Raw genomic sequence first — 26,486 nt, 5'->3', positions numbered from 1 at the left:
CCAGATCAGGATTAACAATATATAACCCATCTACATATATTGCTTATAGTTGCAGCCAGTAGACGCCGCCTGCAATCCATATGATCAAGGTGTCAGGGAATTTTCTACATACTAAAACTGTCAGTGCTGGGAGACGCCGGCTGTAATTCGTGAAACACCCGACGTTAGGGTATATTATACGTTTGAGACAGTGGTTGCTGATTCACGTCGCTCTATTAACAGACCATCACGTCAGGGCACATCAATTTAGTTTATTCCTAAAAACGTGGGTGCAGGTTAAATATCTGCTGTGCCTAGTGAGATTATTGATGCCCGCTGTTTGAATTATATCCTTTCAATATGACTGAGACTACATATGTCATCCCAGTTACTTCGGAATGTACCTGCACTTGATAGCTCAGCCTAAAAGATAGTGAATACATAGGGTTATTCTTTTACATGCCCCCTGTGCAATTATTTAGAATATATATTGGATTTTGGATCCATGGTATCCAATCATTGACACCGATGGGGACGTTCAACACTATATATACAAAGGACTATTGTGCATAATAAGTGAAGTCTTATATTATTCACCATTTATTGATTTAATTCAGCAGCTTATCCATTTATTTATTACTTTCCACGTGTGTATCTTTGAATATTCATTAAATAAATTAGACATATATTTGTGGTATATAATACTATGTTAGGAGATGGATATGTGCTATGCCTCAATGATATTTAGATGCCATATATACTCCATGTACTGTGTGAGAAGAATCAGGAATAAAGGAATGCGGTTATTACAGTAAATTGATACAAACACATTCTCTCTTTAACATTAGTTGCTGCAGTATTGTAACAATTGTCGCAGTATTTGATGGGACCACAGAAATAAGTGATACACACTCTTCGTTGGAATAATAAATACTACACACATTCATACAGTGGTTTAGCTTTTTAATAACACATATTTTGAACACTTTCACATTTTTTATTTTTATTTTTATTATTTTTTCACTTGCACATATTTCGTAAGCTTTAGCGTATATCAATAAAAGTTATATTTTAATCTACTGTTGGTCATCTCCCCTGAGGGGCGTTGACTTTAAGTAAATATCAGTGTATTCGCTTCTGAGTGTGCCCCAGCAAGGAATACCTTCTCTTTCTTTAGTTATATCATATGTTGAATTTCATTCCAGGAGCACCCCCCGGTTATAATATTGTGATATTCATTTAATGACAAGCGGGGAAAGAACAAACACACATAATTGATTTGTAAACTCATTTCGTCTATGCGACAATCCATTTTCTTCTGTTGTGATCTCGAGCACCTCTGCAGGTTTGTGGTACAGAACTAAACACACGCATTTTGTTTTACAATCACTGCAGCCATTAGGCCAGTGCTAGCTTAATTAGAACAGTAATTGCTGTGGGCCGTCCATCAATGGTGCCATCGATGATGTATAAACCATCTATGACGAACCATCAATGGTTTGCACCACTTGATGGCCACCACAGGCCAATCAACTATGGGAGCGGGGCTTAGTGGGCCACTGGGGGGAGGGGCTTAGCTCCGTGCCCAGATTTGGGAGGGGGGAGAAACTATTCAGTTCCAGTCAGCCATCGTTAGCAGAGAACCATTGGCACTCTGCCATCGATGGCAAAACCATCACTGGCATCTATCGATGGTTGTCAACTATCGATGGCTATCCCTAGTTGGCAGTTCTGCTGCTTGAGGCAGCGTTGGATCGTCTGTGTGAACATCAGTTATCTGGGGTAACCCTCAGATTACTCATGATATCCAGTGTTTTCATGCTCCGGGGGCCTGTGGACGCAGCCTCTGGCCACAGCACGCCCAGAAAACGGGGCTGATATGCCACTGCTTTCAGAATCGCTGACCTTGCCTGCCCCCAAACGGTACTGTGGATGCGGTGTAGGGGGGCAGTCATTGCAGACACAGATCCACAACCATCAGAGATTTACACAAGCCAAACGGTTTGTGTACGTGTCTGAATTAGAGCCAGAGTTATTCTACGCAGAAGTGCTGACATTTCTGGTTGTATCTCCTCAACTAGACCTGTTTATTTATTTTTTATCTTATTTTTAAAGATCACAGTATTGATATAACCCACAGGTTCTCAACTCTGTCCCCAGGACCCCAAACAGTTCATGTTTTGCAGGTCTCCTCACAGAATCACAGGTAAAATAATTAGTTCCACCTGTGATTCTTTTAAAACGTGTCAGTGAATAGTGAACACATCTGTGAACCTGCTAGGGGTCCTGAGGACCGAGTGAGAACCACTGATATAAACCAACCATTTGACATAGATTAGCTTTATTACATTATTATACATTATAACAATGAAATGCCTATGTTATTGCTTCAAGTAGTGTTAAATAGACATTTTTCAAATTTGATCATCGTTGCAAATTAAATTCACATGTTAAAAAAAAAAAAAAAAACTAATGGATTTTCTTGGTAATTTGCCATGGTAATCCTGTTTCTACTTTATATTGTGCAGTATGTCACTAATAAATCTTACACACAACAGTATCTGCAAACCAGCGCACCTAAGAGAGTATATGTGTCCCCACCACACTAATAAGTACTGATGTGAACTCAGTCCAAGCATCCAATGCAGGGCGGATTAAGGGCCACCTGGGACTGAAAAGGGCCTATACTGAGGAATGGAGGAGCTATGATCAGTGCTGTGTTTGTGTGTATTCCCCTACACCAGTGTTTCCCAAACGCGGTCCTCAAGGCACACTAACAGTCATGGTTTTAGTGATATCCAGACTTGAACACAGGTGACTTAATTAGTACCTCAGTTATTTTGATTTAACCATCTGTGCTGCAGCCTGGATATCACTAAAACCTGCACTGTTGGTGTGCCTTGAGGACCGTGGTTGGGAATGCCTGCCCTACACTATCAGCAGAGACGTAACTAGACATTTTGGTGCCCTGTGATAGAAAGCTCATTAGTGCCCCCTCCCCAATATACTAAATAGGGGCAACTTGCTCCACTAGTGCGCACTCAAAAAGGCCTGTGGTCTCACAAAGAAGGGGCATGGTCACACAATAGTACCTCCAGTTCAAATTATGCCACAAGTAGTGCAACCTTTTTTTACAGGGCCTTCCTACCTCTGACTGTTTGTTTGTTTGTTTGTTTGTTTGTTTGTTTGTTTGTTTATTACCCAGTTTTGTTGTATCATTGTGTCCAATAGTAAAGCGCAACAGAATTTGCTGCGCTATATAAGAAACTGTTAATAAATAAATAAACCGCACAGCAGTGTCCCTTCTTCACGTTACACCACACAGTAGTATCTCTTATACACCAGTGACATGCGGTGAGGCAGAGACTTTCCTGTTATACTAACGGATAAGCCACACTTTTGACTATATAAAGTATGTGAAAAACACAAAGAATATATTATAAATATCTTCTATGTATTATTCTAATGATTTTTATAGTCAAAACTCTGGAGTAAAAAGTCTATGGCCTACCTTTTCCAAACATCTCTGATCACAACTCACCGAACTTCCAGCAGTATATAAGGCTGCACCTGTGTATAACACCCACATGAACCCTTGGGCTCACACAGTAGCGCCCCTTATTCACATTACTACCACACAGTAGTACCCCTTATTGCAAATTATGCCACACAGTAATACCCCTTATACACATTTTGCCGCACAGTAGTAGTGCCCCTTATAGCACACTATGCCACACTTTAGTAGTGCCCATTACAGCACACTATGCCACACAATAATATAGTACCGCTTGTACACATTATGCCACACAGTGGTGCCACTTATTTATGTTATGCCACACAGTGGTAGTGCCCCTTATAGCACGTTATGCCACACAGTAGTAGTGCACCTTATTATTCTCCCCTTAACTTCTCTATTATGTCACTATTCTTAATTCTGTTTCTCATTTCTTTCTATCATGCCTGCCCTCCCGTCTCTCTCGTTCCTTTCTTATATTATAGTTACACTTCTCTCTGATCCTCCCTTGTCTTGTTACCCTTCTGGTTCTAACGACATGCCTCCTCTACTTTTTCATATCCTCTTGTTCTCACTTTTCTCCCATTTTTCTGTCTCTAGTCCTCACCTTTCTCACTGTGAGAAGATACAGCTGCCTCCTAGTGGCTCCTTGTGTGGCACTGTGCGGGAGCCAGAAGACTGAGCTCTGGAGTGCGTTTAGGAGATTGCAGGGAAGGAGACGGGCACCCCGCTGTTAACCACATCACAGCGTGTGCCCGGAAAATGGAGATCACAGCAGCAGCATCCGGTTTCGCCTCCAGGGTATTCTGCTCTCTGTGCGGTGGCACCAGCCGCACCGGCTTAGTTACAGCCCTGACTCTCAGCCCCAATGTCTCCCTAAATACATAAAAATAGAAATATTGCCGGATTTTGTGAGAAAGCTTTAAAAATAATTTTAATGATTTATGGCCGACTGTGTGGCCATCTAGGATGCTATTCATCATCATGCTGTCATGATAATAGGCCTATTTTTATGCGGTGGCCTGGAGCTTGTAGAGCCATCTGCCCTATTGTTAGTCTGGCCTTAGTCCAATGGATAAATCTCATCCAGTTTGGAAACCCGCACGTATGGTCAAATTAAAAAAATCAATCCTAACAATCTGCCTGTGTGCCATCGGCATAACAAAAGCAGAAATAAACCATTCACAATGTAACAATGCAGTTGGAATGGACATGAATACAGAATAGAGCCTTGCATCATTAACGCAGCAATCAGTGGTTTCTGTCTGACTTTTTCTTTTAGTTGAGTAATTTTTTTTTATTTTTTTTTATTTTTTACATCAATAATTTTTTTCCAGGAAATAAGGGTACCAAAAACAATAATGGTGGAAATGGGCACATAAGTAGAAAAAAAAATGAGAGGTACAAAAAGGGTGAAGACATGGTACAAATAATGATAAAGAACACAATTAGTAGATAACATCCAGTACGAGCTCCTATAAATAATATAAGAACAGTCCCATACACGGAGAGGAGGACAATGATGCAGGGTATTAGTGACCTATTGATGCCACTGCATTATTGGTTAGGACGAATTTGGCACGCCCATAGGGGGTCATTCCGACCCGATCGCACGCTGCAGTTGTTCGCAGCGCAGCCGAAGGCCGTCATTACCTAGCGATCGCCTCTGCCTGATTGACAGGCAGTACCCATTGCCTAATTTGTAGTTAAGTAGCTTTTAAGTATGCATCTGTTCATTTTATGTACTTTGCTGGCCTTCCACAAATCCTTATCTCCTTTTCAAAATCTCTATAGATGGGCTTAAAGCTACAAACACACCTCACAGGCTCTCAGCATATAATGTGTGGTCTGAGAAGAGGAGGGGGAGAACATTACACTGCAGACTGAGCACAAATTATTTTTAAATAGGATTACTGCTTTAATATTCAGTTATTGGTATTTAGTAAATTTGCCGTTCCAGAAAAAAAAGTCCAGTTTCTGTCCAAACCTGGGTCATGTGATTTATGGGAAAACCTTTCTCAGTTATGGAGAGTGTCGGCATCCGAATGAGAAATTAACCTATCGTGTTGTTGGTTTTCTCTCTAAGGGGGAAATGTATCAAATCTGCAAGAGAGATAAAGTGTACACGTTGAACATAACAACCCAACCTCTCACAAACCTGCCATTTTCATCTAAAAAGTATTTCCAGGATCAGACCCTTTCTGACCCAGGATGCTACTAAGACTCTTATCCACTCACTGGTCATCACCAGACTGGACTACTGCAATCTCCTCCTGACTGGCATTCCTGACAAATACATCTCTCCACTCCAATCTATCCTCAATGCTGCTGCCCGGCTCATTTTCCTCACCAAACGCACTACGTCCACCTCTCCTCTCCTACTAGACCTTCACTGGCTCCCCTTCCCTTTCAGAATTCATTTCAAGCTTCTCACACACTTACTTACAAAGCCCTCACTCACTCCTCTCCCATCTACATTTCTGACCTAATCTCCCTTTACATTCCCACCCATCCTTTTTGATGTGCTAATGCACGCCAACTCTCCTGTCTTCTGATTACTTCCTCCCACTCCTACCTCCAAGATTTTACACGTGCTGCTCCATTTCTCTGGAATTCCCTACCTCTCCCCCTCAGACTCTCCACCTCTCTACAAAACTTCAAACGGGCTCTCAAGACCCACTTCTTCACCAAACCTAGCCAAATCTCATTCTAAGCCTTCTGTGGCCCACGCTCACTTTCTACCCCATCTGTGTCACCCCTGTCTGTCTGCCCCTCCCCCTTTAGAATGTAAGCTCCTCCCTCATGTGCTTATCCTTTTTCTTACTTTAGTAATCTTCAACTGCACCAAGACCCGCAGTCTTCTGCCACCTGATACTTATTTCAGTGTTGTCTACTGCTGTAGCTGTGTTTATTTCCCCTGTACTTGTCCTATATTGTCTTCAACTGTAAGTTGCTGTTTTCCTGTTTTGATTATTTGTTTATGGGCACTGCAGAAGCCTTGTGGCGCCATATAAATAAAGGATAATAATAATAATTAATAAGTATAATTTATTTAGTACAGTCTACGGACTGACACACCCTGATTGGTTGCTATGAGCAACTTCTCCGCTTACAGTATCTCTCTCAAAGATTTGATATCTCTCCCCCCAAGTGCCCATTTTTATTTTAACTACAATCATTAGTGTTTGGGCAGCTTCGTAGCCATGTAAGGATATAATATAGGTGTTTGTGTATATGCGCGGTTATTCCTGTGCGCGACAGCGTGTAAGCCATCTAGCATACTGTAGGTAGTCTGCTGTCTCTGCATTTCTCCTGAACTTTCATTAATGTAAGATTCCGGCTGGCCTGGTGATTTGCAGTCATGCTGTAGATATAGCCTCTAGGTTTTCATTATATCCAGTGCTTAAACAATAAGGCTGGCGGATGGAATTAAAATCCAGCTTTGCAGGGAAAGTAGGTGAGATAAGAGAGGAGGCTGCAGGAGGCGGCTGTGTGTACCTTGAGCTCTGGCCTGTTTTCTCAGCTGTTAGTGTCTAAATAAAGCAGTGTACAATCATGAGAACAATAGGCGTTCTGCTGTCTGTACACAGAAGGGAGGAGACGGAGCATGTTTCGCTGCCCTGCGCCAGCTCTGCCTCCTCATCAGTGGTAATGAGCCCCAGATGATGAGTGGTCTCGTACATGATATTCATTGTGGCCAATGTGTGCGAGATAAGTTACTGCTCAGTAATCCAAACTGTGGCATGCAGATAATTATTATTGTATTGGATTTATATCCCCCTCTTTTCCCCAACCACCAGACAAATATTTCTGACATCATCGGTATGTGATGGGAGCAGGCATATTGCAGTCCGAATCCATATTAGTGCAGAGTAACAATCCGCTAGGTATTACTCTACAATCTCTCCATGATTTCGCTGGTTGCCGTCACTTTGTGCAGGTGACACATGCACCAATATTATTGCATAGTGCAGGTATTTGCTGCAACATAGGGGTCTGTGTACTAAGGGGTCATTCCGAGTTGATCACTCGCTAGCAACTTTTTGCAGTGCTGCGATCAGGTCAAAACTCGGCAAAACTGCGCATGCACAAAGCGGATCGTTGCTGAGCGATGGATTTAACGAAGAATCCATTCGCACAGCCGATCGCAAGGAGATTGACAGGAAGAGGGCGTTTATGGGTGTCAACTGACTGTTTTCAGGGAGTGTTTGGAAAAACGCAGGCGTGTCCAAGTGTTTGCAGGGCGGGTGTCTGACTTCAATTCCAGTACCGGACAGGCTGATGTGATCGCAGCGGCTACCTACTTTAGACCTACTCAGAAACTGCACAAACTGTTTTTGTAGTGCTCGGCTACAAAAGCGTTCACACACTTGCAAAGCTAAAATACATCCCCTGTGGACGGTGACTATGCATTTGCGCGGCTGCAAAAAGTTGCTAGCGAGTGATCAACTCGGAATGACCCCCTAAGACTTAGTGAGAGATAAAGGGGGTGATTTCGAGTTGTTCGCTCGCTAGCAGATTATAGCAGCATTGCACACGCTAGGCCGCCGCCCTCTGGGAGTGTATCTTAGCTTAGCAGAATTGCGAACGAAAGATTAGCAGAATTGCGAATAGAAAATTCTTAGCAGTTTCCGAGTAGCTCGAGACTTACTCCTACACTGCAATCAGCTCAGGTCGTTCCGTTCCTGGTTTGACGTCACAAACACGCCCTGCGTTCGGCCAGCCACTCCCCCGTTTCTCCAGACACTCCCGCGTTTTTTCCTGGCACGCCTGCGTTTTTCCGCACACTCCCAGAAAACGGACAGTTTCCGCCCAGAAACACCCACTTCCTGTCAATCACACTCCGATCACTTCAACGATGAAAATTCTTAGTTCGGACATGAGTAAATCTACTAAGTTTTGTGCTAAAATACTTAGCGCATGCGCACTGCGTACCATGCGCATGTGCATTTTTGCCTTAATCGCTCCGTTGCGAAAATCGGCAATGAGCGAACAACTCGGAATGACCCCCAAAGTACCAACCAATCAGCTCCGAACTTCCATGTTACAGGCTGTGTTTGAAAAATGACAGGAGCTGGTTGTCTGGTACTTTATCTCCGTCCTCTTTTTCTGGAGAAGGCTTAGTACATAGACCCCGTAGAGAGCTTTAGTAGCGGTTTATGTGGAAAAAAAAAAGTGAAAAGTGTTGCGTTTATCATACAATTAGCTTCACCTTTGTATATACAGCACGATGCTACCAACGTGCAATACATGGATATTTGTAATGTAGAGAGGAAGCCTTTTCCCAGCGTTCGTTACTCTTTAATCTGTCGCTGTCTCCATGTGCGGAAGGGACCACTCATTAATCATTCTGTGCAGGTGCGCGGCGACTGATGGAAGCTGCTCAAGGTGTGACGCACGTTAGGTTTGCACCGCTCGTACTGTATCACGTTTTGCAATTAAATGCATTTAAACTTCTATCTTGCGGAATAATCTGCTTGCACGGTTCCTCTCTGAGACCAGTACTAAAATCCAATTTATAGGGAAATGTAAAAGCAGCTTTATATTTCTGTGCATTTTTAGTAAAACATTTTGAACGGAAATTTTCTGCATGTTATTTATTTATTATTTATTCCCAGTTATTCATGTAGCGCACACATATTCCGCAGCGCTTCACAGAGAGTATTTGATCATTCACATCAGTCCCTGCTACAGTGGAGCTTACAGTCTATATTCTCTACCACATATACACACACATATACACTAGGGTTAACATTTGTAGGGAGCCAATAAACCTACCAGTATATGTTTGGCGTGTGGGAGTACCTGGAGGAAACCCACGTAGGCACGGGAAAACATACAAACTCCACACAGGGCATTGGAGGTAATTGAACCCAAGACCTCAGTGCTGTGAGGCAGTAATGCTAATCATTACGCCAACCATATCTCTTGTCAATTGAGAGTTGTCATTTGCCTCGCTAAGTCGGATAACATGAAAGTATACTTGTCGCCTTGCGCGCAGTGCTTACAGCCATTTTGTGGGTTGGACCAATATCATTTGGCGGATGATTGGTAAGTATTTATACTCGAGATAGTTTGTGCATAAACCTTACCAATCACTAGAACAGTCAGCGCGTCGACAGAGTGTGTACGCAGCTTTAGGCTCAAGCCCCAGCAGTTGTATTCTGCATTGATTTAATAATAATTTGTATCAGCGTTTAACACTTTTATTATGTGCTGTGTATGTGTGTGTGTATATATATATATATATATATATATATATATATATATATATATATAGAGAGAGAGAATTTTTTTTTCCCTCCGAAGCTTTAAGGGATTTAATGTCTGGCTTTTAGCTGTGCTTGTCCTGTGTAATTGTGCGGTCAGGTAGTGAAGGAGCAGTGCACAGTGGGTCCCGGCTGCACGCTGACTGATAGACATCATCTTCTGGTGGAGGAGAGCACTGTCCCCGGCTTACAGGCTGGAGCTGTGTGCTGAATGCGTTTATCCTGTGCAGCAGCGAGGGGAGCGCAGGCTGCATTTGCCGTCTCTGGCTATGGGGAACGTGTCTTCTGTATGTCTCAGCCCTGTGAGTATTCTGCATATCTCCGCTACACCCGTCTCCTCGCCTGGCACAGGGCTGCTTAGTGAGTCGGCTGATACCTAACAGGAACAATGTTTACAGGTCAGGTTAGGATCGGAACCCAGCCGTCATTTCATTGTGGTTCAGCCATAGTCATTGTTTTGTGTGGAATCTGTGTTTGTGAAGACTGTAGATTGCAAGCTCTTCTGGCAGCCACTTATTTGTACTTATTTAAGTGTATTTCTTTGCTGACCTGTTTGAGTCTTTGTAATACGTGCAGGGCCGCCACGGTCCCATCGTTCTGTTATGTGAGCGCAGGCGCGGTTACTCTGCCCCCCAGACCTCGGGAACCACTCCCTGGCATGGGCATAAGATACACTGTGGTAGTGTTTTTTAAGAACCTCATACGTGCGTTTTGCTCTGAGGACTGTATCCAGACAGTGTCTACAAGTCTACATTTCTCTGTTTAAACAAAGCAAAAATAAACAATTGTAGCAATCACAAATCTTCTGTAAAAGTTTCAGCAGGTTGGCAGATCACTGAGGTGTAGTGTGGTGGGGGAAAGTATTTTTCCTGTCCACCCCGACCCCAGACTGTTATGGAGTCTTTGGGAGATTAGAATGGATCCTGTCAGCCAAAAATGAGCTGTGCAGTAGCTTTCAGTGGCTGCATATACATAGTTATTACTGTATGTGGATGTATGTAGGAAGTCAGAGGGGGGACTGCAGGATTAAGGGGTAACTCTATGAGGTGTCGGGAGGTGAATCTGTCCGTCGATGCCGCACTTTACAGCGGCAGGGGTCTCGCTCAAAAGGGCTTGCTACCCCATAGGCAGCTAGCACTGTTAGACGAATCCGGCATTAGACCGGGCGGTTGAAGGGGGTGAATCGGATTGCCGGAGTTGAAACGCTGCGGTACCAGCTGATTCCCCACCTTCGCATCTAATTGAATACCTCCCTCTGTGTTTGAACAACCTCTCTGTTTGATTTGTTAGATACACATAGAATTGCAGCTATTGATTAGTCACTGGAACAATTGGCCTTTCTGTTTTGTATTAATTTATGGCACTGATATTGCCACGCATTCAAACCTCCCAACCATCCCGATATTGGCTGGACACTGACGCTTTGTGGGTCTGTCCTGCCGTCCCACCCGCAGGACACAAACCTCTCTGCTTGCTACATCATGTGACATGAGTGTGGATGCCGTGTCACGCACATGGCACTACGCAGAACTATAAATAGCAGCCGGAAGAAACAAACCAAAGATAAATGGTAATTACCAAGACTATTCTTGTAACTTGCCCCAGTAATTTGTGGTAAAAAGACAGTTGATAATTAACTACAAGTTCCAGCATGCTCTGCTGGAGCAGCTGAGGTCCTGATTGCTGTCTACTGTTACGGTAATGCGTGCATAGAGATACTGTGTTTGTCAGTCTATGTTGCGGTGTTACACAGACCAGGATGAAGGGGGTCATTCCGAGTTGATCGCTCGCTAGCAGTTTTTAGCAGCCGTGCAAACGCATTGTCGCCGCCCACTGGGGAGTGTATTTTCGCTTTGTAGATGTGCGAACGCCTGTGCAGCAGAGCGCCTGCAAAAACATTTTGTGCAAAACAAGACCAGCCCTGGACTTAATCCTCGTATGCATTGATTCTAACGTTGGTGGAACTGCTTTTGACGTCACACACCCGCCAAGCGTTCACCCAGCCACGCCTGCGTTTTCCCCAAAACGCCTGCGTTTTTCCACACACTACCTGAAAACGGTCAGTTGACACCCAGAAACGCCCCCTTCCCGTCAATCTTATTGCGTGGTGCCGTGCGACTTAAAGCTTCACTAGAACCTGTGCAAAACCACAAAGGTCTTTGTACCCGTACGTCGCGCGTGCGCAGTGCATACGCATGTGCAGAAATGCTGAGTTTTAGCCTGATCGCTGCGCTGCGAACGACAGCTAGCGATCAACTTGGAATGACCCCCGAAGTTTCACACTAATTAAGCAATGGTTGCTGCATGTTCTCTACACTGAGAATCTCATTTAGTTTTCTCTCGCTGTTTCTACAGGAATAAAGATGCTTCTCGCCAAATGGCCATCAGCCCCTACCCCTCGCACGGCAGCTCCCAGTTCTCTCACCAGGTAAGTGACTCTATCATCGGAAGGGATGGGTCCGCTTCCGCCACAAGCTGCACAAATTCCGTTATGAAGCCAGGCACTCCAATGTTACGTGATGCTGGCGAGGGGGTGTATGGTCATTCTGCAGAGTGTTCCGGTCATGATCCCCGGCCGTTGCTGCCATTTTGGGGGTACAAGTGTTCAGCATACCGGTCCTGTCTAGCTGTTAAGTGTTATTATAGTGACGGGTTGGGAGATGCACGCTGCTTCTGTTCAAATACAACAACTTTTTTTTTAAATTATTATATTTTTTTAATGATACAGATGGGTCTACGTTTATCTTGACCTTTAATAGGATTAATTGAGACTGGCCAGTCGGACTTAATCCCCTGCTGTAATGACTTAATCCCCTGCTGTATTGTTCTCTGTATTGTATTGCAGCTGATAACAATAGAGGAAGGGTTTATGCTAATAAGTCATGCTGTGCTTAGGTGCAGAAAACTAGTCAAGATAACAGTGGACCCATCTGTATATAGATGCGTCACAAAGTGCCCACTGCACCATATGTGGAGCAAACATAGTAACATTGTAACCGGACATATTGTAAGTGTAATACAGTGTAAACTGACACATCTAGGAACAATACACAGCAGTAAAAATGATGGATTGGCAGGACGAGGACATGGGTGCAGGGTAGGCCAACCAGGGGCACGCCAGTGACGTGCGGTGAGGACATTGGCTGTGGAGGCACTGGTTATGCGTGCGCATCCGGAACAGGGGGCATGGCCACTCAAATGGGGGCGTGTCCTTCAGTGTAGTAGGACCCCTTATACTATACTGGTGCCCCTTTCACCTTATACCACACAGTATCAGCTGAAATTCACATTACAGCACACGGTATGAGCCGAAATTCACATTACAGCACACGGTATGACCCGAAATTCACATTACAGCACACGGTATGAGCCGAAATTCACATTACAGCACACGGTATGAGCCGAAATTCCATTACAGCACACGGTATTAGCCGGAATTCACATTACAGCACACGGTATGAGCCGAAATTCACATTATAGCACACGGTATGAGCCGAAATTCACATTATAGCACACGGTATGAGCCGAAATTCACATTACAGCACACGGTATGAGCCGAAATTCACATTACAGCACACGGTATGAGCCGAAATTCACATTACAGCACACGGTATGAGCCGAAATTCACATTACAGCACACGGTATGAGCCGAAATTCACATTACAGCACACGGTATGAGCCGAAATTCACATTACAGCACACGGTATGAGCCGAAATTCACATTACAGCACACGGTATGAGCCGAAATTCACATTACAGCACACGGTATGAGCCGAAATTCACATTACAGCACACGGTATGAGCCGAAATTCACATTACAGCACACGGTATGAGCCGAAATTCACATTACAGCACACGGTATGAGCCGAAATTCACATTACAGCACACGGTATGAGCCGAAATTCACATTACAGCACACGGTATGAGCCGAAATTCACATTACAGCACACGGTATGAGCCGAAATTCACATTACAGCACACGGTATGAGCCGAAATTCACATTACAGCACACGGTATGAGCCGAAATTCACATTATAGCACACGCTATGATACACATTTCAGGGACAGGGAGAGAGAGTGACAGCAGGGACAGAGAGAGTGACAGAAGGAACAGGGAAAGTGACAGCAGAGACATAGGGAAGCAGGGAAACATTACCCGATATGAGCAGCAGAGGTGCGGAAGGGACTGTCGGCGGCGGCGGCGGAGGAGCCCATGATCTGCGGGGGATGCGGCGGTACTAAGCTGTCCTTTGTTGCTGCGGCATTGATGTCCCTCTGACCACCGCCAGTTGTGGTCTGCGGTGGTCAGCTTTCAGTGGCGGTGCAGCGTGCGGCAGTGAGCGTTGGTCAGCGCTGAGCGGCGGGCGGCTGTGATATATACATATATATAATTTTTTTACATTTATTTTATTTATTCCTCACTGTCCCTGCAGTCCAAGTGATCTGGGGGTGAGCTGCAGTCCAAGTGATCTGGGGGTGAGCTGCAGTCCAAGTGATCTGGGGGTGAGCTGCAGTCCAAGTGATCTGGGGGTGAGCTGCAGTCCAAGTGATCTGGGGGTGAGCTGCAGTCCAAGTGATCTGGCCAAGATCACTTGGACTGCAGCTCACCCCCAGATCACGTGCACTGCAGCTCACCCCCTGATCATCTGAAGGTGAGCTGCAGTCCAGGTAATCTGAGGGTGAGCTGCCCAGTCACTTCCCACCCAGTACAACTGCCCCTCCCCCCTCGCCTGTGCGGTGATGGGCCCCCATCCCGGAGGGTGCAGGTGCCGCTGTGAGGAGAGCGGAGGACAAGGAAAGTGAGCTACAGTTCCAGCGCTGCCCAGCGCCGCCGCGCGGTCCTCATCCCGCTGCCTCCGTAGCTCCTGCTGCTATAGTGACTGGCAGCGCAGCTCTGACATCGTGTCCCGCCGCCACTTCACTCGCCCGTGCTACTGCACAGAAGTGATAGCGCCACAGCAGCGCCGGGTCCCGCCGCCGCTTCACTCACCCGTGCTACTGCACAGAAGTGATAGCGCCACAGCAGCGCTGGGTCCCGCCGCCGCCGCTTCAGCCCACCGCATATCGGTGATTGGATCAGCGGATCCAGTACTGGATCCGCTGTCCAATCACATCTGCCTCGCTGACAGGGGCGGGTGTCCCCTGTCAACTAGGCACTTGCATAAGTGCCGCTTATCCCGTTGTTTTTCAATGGGCTTTTATGGCTCAGTGCTTGCCCCCCCCCCCGCCCCCCGTTTTAGCCCATTTCTATTGTTGATTGGGAGGCACTGCTGTCAGTGCCTCCCAAACTGATTAAAAGGACTGAAATGGGTAGCATAATATAAAGAAATTACTTATGACACAGAATATGTGTCATAAGTATCTTCTTTATATTATTGTAATCATTTATGGCAGGGGAGGCACTGCCTCCCCTGACTGCACGTCCCTGGGGCACGGGGAGGGGGTACTACATTCCGGGGCCGGTTAGAGGGGCCAGGCAGGGGCTCTGGTCAGCTACGGATGGGAACATTGTCCTCTTCTGCCACGTTGCTGATGCAGGGGCTTGGGGGATCAAGTGCAATCGCCGCCACCTGTAACACTTCTCCTCTGCCCAGTGCCCACTACCGCTGCCCGCATGAGCGTAGTGGCAGTGAGAGAGAGGAGGCCGCTGCTGCTCAGGAAAGGGGCCCTGTCTATGGTGGTCATTCCGAGTTGATCGCTCGCTAGCTGTTTTTAGCAGCCGTGCAAACGAAAGGATCGCAGAGCGGCTACAAAGTTTTTTTTGTGTGTAGTTTCAGAGTAGCTCCAGACCTACTCAGCGCTTGCGTTAACTTCAGACTGTTCAGTCCCGGATTTGATGTCACAAACGCCCTGCGTTCGCCCAAACACACCTGCGTTTTTCCTGGCACGCCTGCGTTTCTTCGAACACACCCTGAAAACGGTCAGTTGACACCCAGAAACGCCCTCTTCCTGTCAATCACTCCGGATCAATCACTCTGCGGCCACCAGTGCGACTGAAAAGCTTCGCTAGACCTTGAGTACAGACTGGACTCATTCTTTGTAATAGTACGTCGCGCGTGCGCATTGCGCCATATGCGCAGAAGTGCCATTTTTTGCCTCATCGCTGTACAGCGAATGAATGCAGCTAGCGGTCAGCTCGGAATGACCACCAGTGTGCGTTGCATACTAAGGGGAAGGTTGGACAGGACAACTTAAGACCAATTCCCCACAAAACTGAAAATACTATTTTGAATGCAATGTCCCCAGTAAATGTCAGTCCCAAAAGATTGCTTAATAGAAGTATTGAGGCGGGCCCGTGACCTCTTACACTTAGGTGGAGAAAGCATAGGTACTGTCGTTTTTAAATACAATTGAATATATATATATATATATATATATATATATCGCCATGATGCTCTAAGTTACAGAAACCCCCTAATCCTGACGCCGCTGTGTCCCGGCTATCCCGAATAGTAAAGCATACGTCAGCGTGGCAGGCAGTGGCGTAAGTTTCAGTCGCCCAGAGGCACGATAAATGCCGATGCCCCCCCCCCCCCAGAAGAGTGTGTGTGTATAATATATATATATATATATATATATATATATATATATATATATATATATATATATATATATATATATATATATATATATAGAGAGAGAGAGAGAGATACCTATAGAAAGATAAATGCACACAGTAACACGCAGCCTGTGCCTCAAACACAGACACAGTGGCACCAACCCTGTGCCCCAACCAAACACACACACAGTGACACCAACCCTGTGCCCCAACCAAACACACACACAGTGACACCAACCCTGTGCCCCAACCAAACACACGCACAGTGACACCAACCCTGTGCCCCAACCAAACACACACACACACACAGCAACACCCAGCCTATCAGGGACGTTTTAAGAGAGGAGGAGGCCCGTGTGCGCCCTTCTGCATCAGGGGCCCCCTCCTCTCTTAACGATGCACAGGTTTTAATACTTACCTCTCTGGAGTCCCCTGGCGGCGCCATCCTTCTCCGCAGCGGCAATAGAGTCTGAGCACAGACTCTATTGCGCATGCGCAAACCTCCAGGAACATGGCGCGGTGGCCATTTTCCCGAAGATTTTCCTAATGTGCATGCGCGAAACTCCAGAAAAATGGCCGCTGTACCATCTTTCTGGAGTTTTCAGCAGGCGCAATAGAGCTTGTCCCCCTAGTGGTCAGACTCTATTGTGCTGCCGAGAAGGGATGGCTCCAACGGGGGACTCCACAGAGGTAAGTATTAAACAAATGGATGCGGGGTGGGCCCCCCTGTACTCCGGGGCCCGTGTGCCTCGCACACACTGCACCCATTATAGATACGCCAATGCAGGTATGCTGGCAGCTCTATCTCTCCATGGCTGCGGCTGCCTGCTGGGACTCCAGTCCCCCACTGATGGTGATGGTATCCCTGAGGAGTGGTGCCCCCTCCAGAGCAAGAGCCCGGCGGCAGCTGACTCCATTGCCTCCCAGAGTTCTGCCTCTGGTGGCAGGGAAAGGTCAGGCTTGTGACGTGTTTCGGTTCTATGCAGGAAAATACAGTATATTACATGGGATTGATGTTTATTAACTTGCATCAGATAAAGAATGTTTTAATATCCGCCCAGAAAGAGGGAGTATGAAATCCCCAGCCTCATTATCCGTATGGATCCTGTTAGCGTGTACATTTATATTCCAGGTTAAGGACAGGTCACTGGCAGCATTGCCGATATACTGTAGGTGCTGAGCGATACACAAAGCTTTGCTTTCTTGTCGCTAGATAAACAGTCATGAGGACGCACATGCCTTTCTGCCTTCCACTTAGTGGGGGGAGGAAGCAGAATGTTGTGTAAGATTAAAGCAGAAATGGAGAATATTAATCATTCATTTAATGCTCTTCTCAGTGACCTTGTAAATGTAAAATCTCTGCCAAAGGGAACCATAAAATACCAGCTCCTGTTCTGTCTCACTCTGACTCTGCAAGAGCAATTTCCTGCAAGCCTTTCTCATGGACAATCCTACAACTGTTGTGGAACTAGATGTCCCAGCATGCACTGCCAGTTAAGCGTGGGGACCTGCAACTCCACATAGCTGAATATACAGTTCCTGGTGGGCTGTGGCTCTTGTTAAACCTCTGAACACTGATACCCTCTCTACCAGGGGTGGCCAACCAGTCAGAAGCAAAGAGCCAGAAAAGATCTGTAGTCAAGAGCCACTATCATGCGCGCGCCTGCAAAAATGGGGGCGTTGCATAGTTGTCACAAAGCCACACCCCATTTTTGCGCGCACACCTTTCGGTATGACGTTTGTAGGAGTATGACCTCATGTCATAACCCCGTTTTTTCGTCATGTTGTACAGTGCCACATACATATAATGCCCCAGTACAGTGCATATAAAAATGCCCAAAAATGGGTGCCTCCACAATGCCAGATACATATATGCCCCCACAGTGCCAAATACACATATGTCCCCACAGTGCCTGCTATGCACCCAGTGCCAGATATGCCCCCAGTGCTGGATACTCATGTCCCCACAGTGCCTGCTATGCCCGCATTGCAGATACACATCCCCACAAAGCTCCCCCCACCCCCTCCTCCTCTTCTCTGCTCACCGCGCTGCTGTTGCTCACTCTCCGGCGGCGGTGTCTCTATTGAATTAGGCGCCGGTCCGTGAGCCAATCAAAGCTCGCGGTCCGGCTGACAATCAGGAGCCTTAGCTGCCGGTCCGCGAGCTCTGATTGGTTCACGGGCCGGCGCCGAATGAAGAGAGACACTGCCACCGGAGAGGCGTGCGTGTGTGTCGGGCTGGGAGCAGCGGTGGCCAGGAGCTGACCGAGCCGCATGCGGCGGATGAAAGAGCCGCATGCGGCTCGAGAGCCGCTGGTTGGCCACCGATGCTCTATACCACAGGTTCTCAAACTCGGTCCTCCTTACCCCACACAGTGCATGTTTTACAGGTAACCCAGCAGGTGCACAGGTGTATTAATTACTCACAGACACATTTTAAAAGGTCCACAGGTGGAGCTAATTATTTCACTTGCGATTCTGTGAGGAGACCTGCAAAACATACACCGTGTGGGGTCCTGAGGACCGAGTTTGCAGACCTATGCTCTATACCCACGCTCTTACCTGTGATGTCACATCTGCAAATTCAATATGTATACAGTATGTTATGTATATTAAGTCTGCATCCTTATGGAGTCACCACCATGCAACCACTGTCTGGGCTGAACTGACTTATGCAACCTATTCATACACAAGGAGGAACGAATAACCTTGCTGAGGCACAGAGTGCCTCGTGCTTCAGGTAGTCCCTGGTGAATTGATAGGCTGTACAACCAGCCAACAAATTGGTTGCATCTACTATGGATGGGCAAAGAGGTACATCGTAATAGGTGTAACACAGACATTGCTGTCTGGTTCTACAACAGGCGTCTGGAAATCACAGCTGCTTTCTCTTGCCAAACATCGATTTCAAGGTCATTAACGCAACCTCTGTTCTAGGAAACGCCCGGCCTCGCTGTTTCCAGCAGGACGGAGGAAGCTGATGTGGGAGAACTGATGAGAAGCTTCACAGACTCCGAGATAAGGACAGCTGTAAGATTGGTTTATTGTCTTTTACTAATTTGTCTGATAACAAAAGTGTAAATATATTACATTACATGTACAAAGAAAACTTTCATGGGGGTGATAACTGAGAGGCATATACGTATCAAACTGGTAAATATATACTGACCGTCATCTGTTCCCTAGTCTCTGGTCTCTATTGGCAGAATCACCTTTTTTTTAATGATAAAGTTAATGAATAACAACAGTGACGGAACTTATGTATTGTCCAAACGGCCACAAGGAGTAAAAGAAAGTGCTTTACGCTGCCTGACAAAGACGGGGGAAGGAGGGGGGGAATTTATCAAAAATTGCATTTCCAATGCAAGCTGGGCACAACGTTACTGCCCCAAGATTGCATTGTAGGATGCAGTTTTACTGGTCAGATGTATCAATTTACACTCGCAGGGACAGAGGATCCTATAGGAGCCTGTCCCTGCGATGTGCTGAGCGTGGTGTCGGGGCATAGCGGCCATTTCCGGCGGAGGGTTCAGATGGCGGTAGCTGCGGGGATCATTCCAGAGATTGATAAATCTTGCAGCATCTATTGCAGGCGGGAGTGGAGGGATCACAGCAGGTATCTCCGATATACAGTAAGGGGATTCTTAATACTTGGGGTTAACAGGTGTTTTGGGGGAAATGGCCACAGATATTGTTTAGTAAATGGGCCCCAAAGTGATGCAGTGGTGCTCATTGTGTTAATAAGCAGTGGAGAACCTGCTCCTCATTATCTCTCTCTGACTGAGAGCTTTAGGGGGGTATTCAATTAGTGCCAAAATCGCAGTTAGCTAAAACGGGATTGCCGCGAAAATTGGTACCAAAAGTAATTCTGTCCGTACCCCCCAAAAGAGCTAAACTAACATTGGATAACGGTATAAAAGTTTATTATTGGTTATAATAAAAGTATTTCTCGTACTTACATTGGTTCAAATGGCTATTATATGCATTTCTCTGACGTCCTAGTGGATGCTGGGAACTCCGTAAGGACCATGGGGAATAGCGGCTCCGCAGGAGACTGGGCACAAAAGTAAAGCTTTAGGACTACCTGGTGTGCACTGGCTCCTCCCCCTATGACCCTCCTCCAAGCCTCAGTTAGATTTTTGTGCCCGGCCGAGAAGGGTGCACACTAGGGGCTCTCCTGAGCTTCTTAGTGAAAGTTTAGTTTTAGGTTTTTTATTTTCAGTGAGACCTGCTGGCAACAGGCTCACTGCATCGAGGGACTAAGGGGAGAAGAAGCGAACCTGCCTGCTTGCAGCCAGCTTGGGCTTCTTAGGCTACTGGACACCATTAGCTCCAGAGGGACCGAACACAGGCCCAGCCTCGGAGTCCGGTCCCAGAGCCGCGCCGCCGGCCCCCTTACAGAGCCAGAAGCAAGAAGAGGTCCGGAAAAATCGGCGGCAGAAGACATCAGTCTTCAACAAGGTAGCGCACAGCACTGCAGCTGTGCGCCATTGTTACTCAGGCACACTTCACACTTCGGTCACTGAGGGTGCAGGGCGCTAGGGGGGGGCGCCCTGAGCAGCAATGTAAACACCTTGGCTGGCGAAAATACACCACATATAACCCCCAGGGCTATATGGATGTATTTTAACCCCTGCCAGAACTCACCAAAAAGCGGGAGAAAAGGCCGCCGAGAAGGGGGCGGAGCCTATCTCCTCAGCACACGGGCGCCATTTTCCATCACAGCTCCGCTGGAAGGACGTCTCCCTGACTCTCCCCTGCAGTCCTGCACTACAGAAAAGGGTAAAAAAGAGAGGGGGGCACTAATTTGGCGCAGTTCTAATAATAACAGCAGCTATAAAGGGAAAAGCACGTTTTATAGTGGTATTCCTGTCTATATATAGCGCTCTGGTGTGTGCTGGCATACTCTCCCTCTGTCTCCCCAAAGGGCTAGTGGGGTCCTGTCCTCTATCAGAGCATTCCCTGTGTGTGTGCGGTGTGTCGGTACGATTGTGTCGACATGTTTGAGGAGGAAAATGAGATGGAGACGGAGCAATTGCCTATTATAGAGTTGTCACCCCCTAGGGAGTCGACACCTGAGTGGCTGAGCTTATGGAAGGAATTGCGTGACAGTGTCAGTTCTTTACGAAAGACAGTTGACGACATGAGACAGCCGGCTACTCAGCTTGTGCCTGTCCAGGGGTCTCAAACGCCATCAGGGGCTTAAAACGCCCGTTACCTCAAATGGCAGACACAGACACGGATACTGACTCCAGTGTCGATGATGAGGAGACAAACGTGACTTCCAGTAGGGCCACACGTTACATGATTGCAGCAATGAAAAATGTATTGCATATCTCTGATAATACAAGTACCACTAAAAAGGGTATTATGTTTGGTGAGAAAAAACTGCCTGTAGTTTTTCCTGTATCTGAGGAATCCTACCCTTTCCCGCCAGAGGATAGGGCACGTTGGGAAACACCCCCTAGGGTGGATAAAGCGCTCACACGCTTGTCTAAACAGGTAGCACTACCCTCTCCTGACATGGCCGCCCTAAAGGAACCTACCGATAGAAAGCAGGAGAATATCCTAAAATGTATATACACTCACACGGGTGTTATACTGCGACCAGCAATCGCCTCAGCCTGGATGTGCAGTGCTGGGGTGGCGTGGTCGGATTCCCTGACTGAAAATATTGATACCCTAGATAGGGACAGTATATTACTGACTATAGAGCATTTGAAAGATGCATTTTTGTATATGCGTGATGCACAGAGGGATATTTGCCGACTGGCATCAAGAGTTAGCGCGCTGTCCATTTCTGCAAGAAGAGGTTTATGGACGCGGCAGTGGTCAGGTGATGCGGATTCTAAAAGGCACATGGAAGTATTGCCTTATAAGGGGGAGGAGTTATTTGGGGTAGGTCTATCAGACCTGGTAGCCACGGCAACTGCTGGAAAATCCACATTTTTACCCCAGGTAGCTTCTCAACCTAAGAAGACGCAGTATTATCAGGCGCAGTCCTTTCGGCCCCATAAGGGCAAGCGGGCAAAAGGCGCCTCATTTCTGCCCCGTGGCAGAGGGAGAGGAAAAAGGCTGCAGCAAACAGCCAGTTCCCAGGAACAAAAGCCCTCTCCCGCCTCCGCAAAGTCCTCAGCATGACGCTGGGGCTTTACAAGCGGACTCAGGCACGGTGGGGGCCCGTCTCAAGGAATTCGAGACGTCTCCCCCTCGCCGTTTCATAAAGTCTGCTTTACCGACGTCTCCCTCAGACAGGGAGGCAGTATTGCAAGCCATTCACAGGCTGTATTCCCAGCAGGTGATAATCAAGGTACCCCTCCTGCAACAGGGAAAGGGGTACTATTCCACACTATTTGTGGTACCGAAGCCGGACGGCTCGGTGAGACCAATTTTAAATCTAAAATCCTTGAACACTTACATACAAAGGTTCAAATTCAAGATGGAGTCACTCAGAGCAGTGATTGCAAACCTGGAAGAAGGGGACTATATGGTCTCTCTGGACATCAAAGATGCTTACCTACATGTCCCAATTTACCCTTCTCAAAGGGTACCTCAGGTTTGTGGTACAGAACTGTCTTTATCAGTTTCAGACACTGCCGTTTGGATTGTCCACGGCACCCCGGGTCTTTACCAAGGTAATGGCCGAAATGATGATACTCCTTCGAAAGAAGGGAGTTTTAGTTATCCCTTACTTGGACGATCTCCTGATAAGGGCAAGATCCAGGGAACAGTTGGAAGTCGGGGTGGCACTATCTCAGATAGTGCTGCGGCAGCACGGTTGGATTCTCAATATTCCAAAATCGCAGCTGATCCCGACGACACGCCTTCTATTCCTAGGGATGATCCTGGACACAGTCCAGAAAAAGGTGTTTTCTCCCGGAGGAGAAAGCCAGAGAGTTATCCGAACTAGTCAGAAACCTCCTAAAACCAGGCCAAGTGTCAGTGCATCAGTGCACAAGGGTCCTGGGAAAAATGGTGGCTTCCTACGAAGCAATTCCATTTGGCAGATTCCACGCAAGAACTTTCCAGTGGGACCTGCTGGACAAATGGTCCGGATCGCATCTTCAGATGCATCAGCGGATAACCCTGTCACCAAAGACAAGGGTGTCTCTCCTGTGGTGGTTGCAGAGTGCTCATCTTCTAGAGGGCCGCAGATTCGGCATTCAGGACTGGGTCCTGGTGACCACGGATGCCAGCCTGCGAGGCTGGGGAGCAGTCACACAGGGAAGAAATTTCCAGGGCTTGTGGTCAAGCCTGGAGACATCACTTCACATAAATATTTTGGAGCTAAGGGCCATTTACAATGCCCTAAGCCAAGCAAGACCTCTGCTTCAAGGTCAGCCGGTGCTGATCCAGTCGGACAACATCACGGCAGTCGCCCACGTAAAGAGACAGGGCGGCACAAGAAGCAGGAGGGCAATGGCAGAAGCTGCAAGGATTTTTCGCTGGGCGGAAAATCATGTGATAGCATTGTCAGCAGTGTTCATTCCGGGAGTGGACAACTGGGAAGCAGACTTCCTCAGCAGGCACGACCTCCACCCGGGAGAGTGGGGACTTCACACAGAAGTCTTCCACATGATTGTAAACCATTGGGAAAAACCAAAGGTGGACATGATGGCGTCCCGCCTAAACAAAAATTTGGACAGGTATTGCGCCAGGTCAAGGGACCCTCAGGCGATAGCTGTGGACGCTCTGGTAACACCGTGGGTGTACCAGTCAGTGTATGTGTTCCCTCCTCTTCCTCTCATACCAAAAGTACTGAGAATTATAAGACGGAGGGGAGTAAGAACTATACTCGTGGCTCCGGATTGGCCAAGAAGGACTTGGTACCCGGAACTTCAGGAGATGCTCACGGAGGACCCGTGGCCTCTACCTCTAAGAAGGGACCTGCTCCAGCAAGGACCCTGTCTATTCCAAGACTTACCGCGGCTGCGTTTGACGGCAGGGCGGTTGAACGCCGGATCCTGAAGGAAAAAGGCGTTCCGGATGAAGTCATCCCTACCCTGATCAAGTCAGGAAGGATGTAACCGCAAAGCATTATCACCGCATTTGGCGAAAATATGTTGCGTGGTGCGAGGTCAGTAAGGCCCCGATGGAGGAATTTCAACTAGGTCGATTCCTGCATTTCCTGTAAACAGGAGTGTCTATGGGCCTAAAATTGGGGGTCCATTAAGGTTCAAATTTCGGCTCTGTCAATGTTCTTCCAGAAAGAACTAGCTTCACTACCTGAAGTTCAGACGTTTGTAAAAGGGGTACTGCATATACAGCCTCCTTTTGTGCCTCCAGTGGCACCTTGGGATCTCAATGTAGTTTTGGGGTTCCTAAAGCCACATTGGTTTGAACCACTTGAATCTGTGGAGTTAAAATATCTCACATGGAAAGTGGTCATGTTGTTGGCCCTGGCCTCGGCCAGGCGCGTGTCAGAATTGGCGGGCTTTATCCTGTAAAAGCCCTTATCTGATCTTCCATTCAGACAGGGTGGAATTGAGGACTCGTCCTCATTTTCTCCCTAAGGTGGTTTCAGTGTTTCATCTGAACCAACCTATTGTGGTACCTGCGGCTACTAGTGACTTGGAGGACTCCAAGTTGTTGGACGTAGTCAGGGCCTTGAAAATATATGTTTCCAGGACGGCTGGAGTCAGGAAATCTGACTCGCTGTTTATCCTGTATGCACCCAACAAGCTGGGTGCTCCTGCTTCTAAGCAGACTATTGCTCGTTGGATTTGTAGTACAATTCAGCTTGCACATTCTGTGGCAGGCCTGCCACAGCCAAAATCTGTAAAAGCCCATTCCACAAGGAAGGTGGGCTCATCTTGGGCGGCTGCCCGAGGGGTCTCGGCGTTACAACTTTGCCGAGCAGCTACTTGGTCGGGGGCAAACACGTTTGCTAAATTCTACAAATTTGATACCCTGGCTGAGGAGGACCTGGAGTTCTCTCATTCGGTGCTGCAGAGTCATCCGCACTCTCCCGCCCGTTTGGGATCTTTGGTATAATCCCCATGGTCCTTACGGAGTTCCCAGCATCCACTAGGACGTCAGAGAAAATAAGAATTTACTTACCGATAATTCTATTTCTCGTAGTCCGTAGTGGATGCTGGGCACCCATCCCAAGTGCGGATTGTCTGCAATACTTGTACATACGGTAGTTATTGTTACAAAAATCGGGTTATTATTGTTGTGAGCCATCTTTCCAGAGGCTCCTCTGTTATCATGCTGTTAACTGGGTTCAGATCACAGGTTATACGGTGTGATTGGTGTGGCTGGTATGAGTCTTACCCGGGATTCAAAATCCTTCCTTATTGTGTACGCTCGTCCGGGCACAGTATCCTAACTGAGGCTTGGAGGAGGGTCATAGGGGGAGGAGCCAGTGCACACCAGGTAGTCCTAAAGCTTTACTTTTGTGCCCAGTCTCCTGCGGAGCCGCTATTCCCCATGGTCCTTACGGAGTTCCCAGCATCCACTACGGACTACGAGAAATAGAATTATCGGTAAGTAAATTCTTATTTTTTTCTTTTAATGTAAAAAAAAATTATAGAAAGCAATTTTTTTCTGGCGAAATAAGTGCTAAAATTTAACTTGGGGTACGTAAAAATGGGTGTAAGTATATATTTGGGTCATTTTAGGGGACTTTAAAAAAAAATTAAAAGTGGAAACAGACCGATTGCAAGTCTAAAAACACTTGTCCCACTCATAAAGCACCCCAATGCACCTGTCCCATACCTTGTGCCCCAATTTCCATCATTTTGCACTTTCACCCCAAAAATGACGTGTCATTATTGCCCAATTAAAAATCATAAAAAAATTCTAAGTGCCTTATTAGTCATTCAGGGGTGTGTCCTGGGGGTTTAGAACCAAATCCCGCCATTTTTAACTGAAAATAGGGATTTTCCTCAAGTTTGTCACCTGCTCAGAGTTGGTGAATTGAAATTGGCGGCCAATTGAATAGGCATTTGGCGAAATTACAGCGAATCGCGCAAAAACGCATTTTCGCCAGTAATTGAATACCCCCTTTAGAATAATTCCTCCGTCCCTGGATATTGGACAGAACATGTCCGTCTATTTGGTTCCAAAACGTTTCAGCCTGTTGGGGCCCTAAGAAGGGGTTGGATTCGTGTGACCGGGAGACTGTCGGTCACCAGGGGCGGATTGGGATGGAAAACCAGCC

The 26,486-nt window shown here is 46.9% G+C and overlaps 1 protein-coding gene across 7 annotated transcripts in view; it reads left to right on the top strand.

The window, feature by feature from the left end:
- Positions 1-26,486, top strand: part of PATJ (PATJ crumbs cell polarity complex component) — a 446,647-nt gene that overhangs the window by 346,727 nt on the left and 73,434 nt on the right. For all 7 annotated transcript variants that reach the window (XM_063939224.1, XM_063939227.1, XM_063939228.1 and 4 more), the window contains 2 exons: positions 12,118-12,190; positions 19,259-19,351. In XM_063939224.1, coding sequence (XP_063795294.1) covers positions 12,118-12,190; positions 19,259-19,351 — 166 coding nt within the window. The remainder of the gene's footprint in view (positions 1-12,117; positions 12,191-19,258; positions 19,352-26,486) is intronic.

The sequence above is a fragment of the Pseudophryne corroboree genome, chromosome 9 (assembly GCF_028390025.1).
Source record: "Pseudophryne corroboree isolate aPseCor3 chromosome 9, aPseCor3.hap2, whole genome shotgun sequence".
NCBI lineage: Eukaryota > Metazoa > Chordata > Amphibia > Anura > Myobatrachidae > Pseudophryne > Pseudophryne corroboree.
Note: the sequence above shows the minus strand (reverse complement) of the source record. Positions and strands in the feature narration are given on the sequence as shown.